This window comes from Lygodium microphyllum, chromosome 26 (genome assembly GCF_053477565.2).
Source record: "Lygodium microphyllum isolate KBCC chromosome 26, Lygodium_microphyllum_v1.1.10, whole genome shotgun sequence".
NCBI classification, from domain to species: Eukaryota; Viridiplantae; Streptophyta; class Polypodiopsida; order Schizaeales; family Lygodiaceae; genus Lygodium; species Lygodium microphyllum.
The window spans coordinates 83,751,965-83,755,907 of record NC_141160.1 but is presented as its reverse complement, the minus strand read 5'-3'; the positions used below and the strand labels follow the sequence as shown (position 1 = coordinate 83,755,907).

Below are 3,943 nucleotides of genomic sequence, written 5' to 3'. Positions count from 1 at the left end.
AAGAGCTTTGTGGTTGCCCATCTTCTTGCAACATGTGGTTGTATGGGGGGCCTTCAACGTCGTATATCCTCACTTGTTGAAGCTTGTGGCTGCTCCCAAGGCTCCCAAGGTGAGAAAATTGAAGGGGATTCAGTGTGCCCTGAGCTGGGCTGAAGGTTTCATGTCTGCCATGGCTGTAGGGTTTGAGGTATTGTCAAGGACTGATGGTGGGGGGGGGGGGGGGGGTCAATAACCATGCTCAAGCTTGCTCACGAGTGTGCCAAGGCTAAGGGATGATCAACTTCTTGTTGCAAATGTTGGGGACTCCAAGGCACTTATTTGTTCCTCTCATGGGAGTGACACTGATGCTGAGAAGTTTGCTAATGAGCACCTTGTTTATGCAATCCTGAAACATTATGCCATGAGGTCCAAGAAACATCAGCACACAGGAGGTGCCTAGAAGGAGGTGGGAGTCAATGCATCATGGACAAACTTGGGCAAAGAAGTTGAGTTCTGATCACGGGCCTGACCGTTTAGATGAAAGGCAACAAGAAGCCACTGACGATCAGCTCCCTTACCCTGTCCTGGATGAGAGTTGGCATTAACAAATACTCAATGCCCTCGACATGTTGAGTTGCGATGGCAAACTGAAGTAAGTTCCAGCAATATGCCACTCCTCTGATTGCAGACATCAATAGTGATGGAAAGTTAGAGGTGGTGGTGCCTTCTTTTGTACACAATCTAGAGATTCTTGATGGTGTAGATGGTGAAAAACTTTCGGTTATATGATGACTGAGAAGCTAGTTCTTCCAAGGGAGCATATTCGCAAAGATTGGTATGTAGGCATAGAGCCAGATCACATAGATCATTCTCACCCAGATGTTCACAATGAGACTCTTATAATAGAGAAGCAACATCCAAAAGTGCAGCCTCAACCACAACTACAACAGCCCCGACCACCACAATTTCAGTCCTCGTCTTTTTCTTTCTTCGCATTTAGCTCAAGAAGCTCAGCCCTCCTATTGCCAAATGGTGCAACCTAAAGAAATTCGGCGATGCTGTGGGCCAGAACGCCTCCGATAACCTCATTGTCATTTCCACAGAAGAGAATTTCCTGGAGAGGGCTAAAGGTGTAGGCGGCACTGCGGCCAATGCCAAGATAGAAGAGGGCAGCTCCAAGCTCGCCAGCTTAGGGAATGCCTCACTCATCATTTGCAGGACCTGTGGCAAGAAAGGAGATCATTGGACCTCCAAATGTCCCCTCAAGGATCTCATTGGGACCAAGGTTTTCACACTTGATGAGAAGCCTCCAGAAGATGATGGGCCTGGATTGGCTGCTCCTAGTGCTAGATCTACCACAACAGGCAAGAGCTCATACGTCCGTCCCAGCATGAGAGGCGGCACTAGGAAGGATGATGACAGCATGCGCAAAGGCAGAGTTTGGGTTATCACCAGCTTCTTTACAAAGTTGGGCTCCTATTGGAGGTCCTGGTATGCCCTTTCCTCCTACTATTGGTGCTCCATCACTGCTTCTTACAGCTCCTGTGTGTCTTCCAAGAAAGCTGCCATCTCTGCCTGTGTACCTGAAAAGTAGGGTTTATTGTTGGAAAATGAGACTAGATGTGAGGAAAAGGAGAGAGAAAGGAGGGATCTAAAAACTAAGCTATGATACCACTTGTAATGAAAGAGACCTAACTAACCTAACTAAGGGAGAGAAGAGAGAGAAGGACTACATGAGAAGAAGAGAAGAGAGAAAGACAGGGAGAAGAGAGAGAAAGAGAGGAAAGGGAGGAAGAAGAAGAAGAAGAAGAAGAAGCCATGAAAGCTTGTGAGGTGAAAAGAGAGATTCTTGATAATTCTGTGATGCCTCAAAATACCCTCTTACACCTTATATACCGTTAGTGTGATTGGTATGTTCCCATGCCATGTTCCCGTGATCCCCGCTCATTACAGTGACAATTCAATCAATTTGGATGAGTCCCTAAGTGCCAAATAGGCTTGTAATTCAAAGGAAGAGACTTAGTCATAAAATTGGACCACATAGCTAGGCATAAAATCGTACGGCTCATTCATACATGGCTCATTTGAACATAGTGCATGTCAACCACATCAAGAGACAATTTGTGCAGTCTAAATGGTCGAATAGGCTATCTATCACCCTTGACCAAACCTCACCTTGCTTAGATGGCCAAGCTCACCCCTTCACATGTGGGTAGATTGATCTTGTCCTCCCTCCCCTCTCACTCTACCACTCTCACCAACCACTCCCTCGTTGGCCATATAGCCATTGACATAGACAACTCAAGCCACTTACTTGCACACGTGCCACAATGTTTCTCTCTACCTTGAACCCACCCAATTGCACAAAATGACGGCCTCCCTCCTTCCATTTGGCCGATCCAAGTCAGTTGACCGCCGCTATGCCACAGGCTGTGAACCAATTGACCATTAGCTTTTGACTAGTTTGCGGGACAACCACCAGCACTCACCACCATCTAGACACCAACCCTCCCCATGCACAATGTTAGCCTTCTCGGTCCCTTGCTATCTCCAACACGAAGGTGGCCGACAGGCTGAATGGCCTATTCGGTACCTCCCTTATATGGCCAAACTTAAGAAATATATATATTTAGTATTTTTTAAAGAAAAATGAAAGAAAGGATATTGTTGATTCAACCAATGACCACCATGCCACCCCACATACATGACTAGGCCGGACTCTTTTCTCTTCGAATTGATAGTAGCTCCCACATACATGACTAGGCTGGACTCTTTTCTCTTCGAATTGATAGTACCTCCCACCATAGTACCCCATGACAAGGAGGCATGAAACGTGCTCTCATGCATAGGGTTGATGGACTTGATGGGTTCTTCATTCACTGAGCCCATGTGGTGTTAATCAAGGCCGTTTGGCCATGAGCAAGCAATTGGCTGCAAGTAGGCCAGCATGTTGTGAGCATTTGGCCGTTAATTAGCTCTGGCCATTTGGCCACCAATTAGGTGAGGCCCTTTGATTGCTAGCCCATGCCATGAGAGACTTGCAAAAAACCCTTCAAGTAAGTTGTAGCTTGGACATAGCAAAAATTTTCTTGTGTTTTACATTTCATCCCAACCCCAAAGGTTTTTTCCTTCAAAAACAAAAAAGAGACTTATTGCTATGGCTTAAAAGTGGATAAAAGGTAAGCATGAGTGTGTTTACACAAAAATGGGGGATTCTTCTTAACATTTTCACACTTTAGGATGGGTGATTGAACCACCGATATAAAAGATGAGGGTATATCCAATGGGAAGGTCTTACCTTAGGTGAGGTGATGTCTATTCGCAAATGATATGAAAATGTATTCATGGGCTCATGGGAATGTTGGTGAAAGGAAACATAGTCATTTGGTGAGCTTTCAAAGCTTGGATAGAAGGAATAAGTGAGGAAGCGTGCGTGCATGCGCGCACGCACACACAAACACGTGTAAAAATAATTAAACATAACACACATGCACATATAAATTTTAAACAAATAAAAAAACAAAGCTTAGATTAATAAAACTTAGGGTTAAGAAAAAGGGAAAACGGGGTGCTGCTTTTTGGCTATGTGGATAGCGCTACTCTCCCTTCCCTCCTTTTACATTTTCTATAGAAAAAACAAAAAAATATTTTTTTAATCAACATAAGACAAATAAATAGGTTTAAATGTTGAAATAAACTAGTTAAAGCTTCTTTTTTTAATCAAAAACAAAAAGTTATTTTATAATTTAAAAAATTTAGTCCCCTTCTTCCTAAACTCATAAAAAGACGAACCCTCTAACCCCCCCCCCCCCCCCCTTCTAAAACTATATAAAGGAGGGCCCCTCTTCTCATTTTGAACACACAACAATGACAAGTCTACTCTTGTGAGTGAATGAAGGTGCGATAACATTGAGTTAGAGGTAAGGAAACTTTGCACGAGAAAGACAAAGGCTATTCATGTGGT

At 44.1% G+C, this 3,943-nt stretch overlaps 1 protein-coding gene across 1 annotated transcript; it reads left to right on the top strand.

Annotated features, from left to right (window-relative positions):
* The first annotated feature begins 455 nt into the window (after nucleotides 1-455).
* Nucleotides 456-1,573, top strand: LOC148013477 (uncharacterized). Its single transcript, XM_087667898.1, has 3 exons — nucleotides 456-573; nucleotides 668-759; nucleotides 980-1,573. The coding sequence occupies exons 1-3, from the start codon at nucleotides 456-458 to the stop codon at nucleotides 1,571-1,573; spliced, it is 804 nt and encodes a 267-aa protein (XP_087524024.1).
* Nucleotides 1,574-3,943: the final 2,370 nt, after the last annotated feature.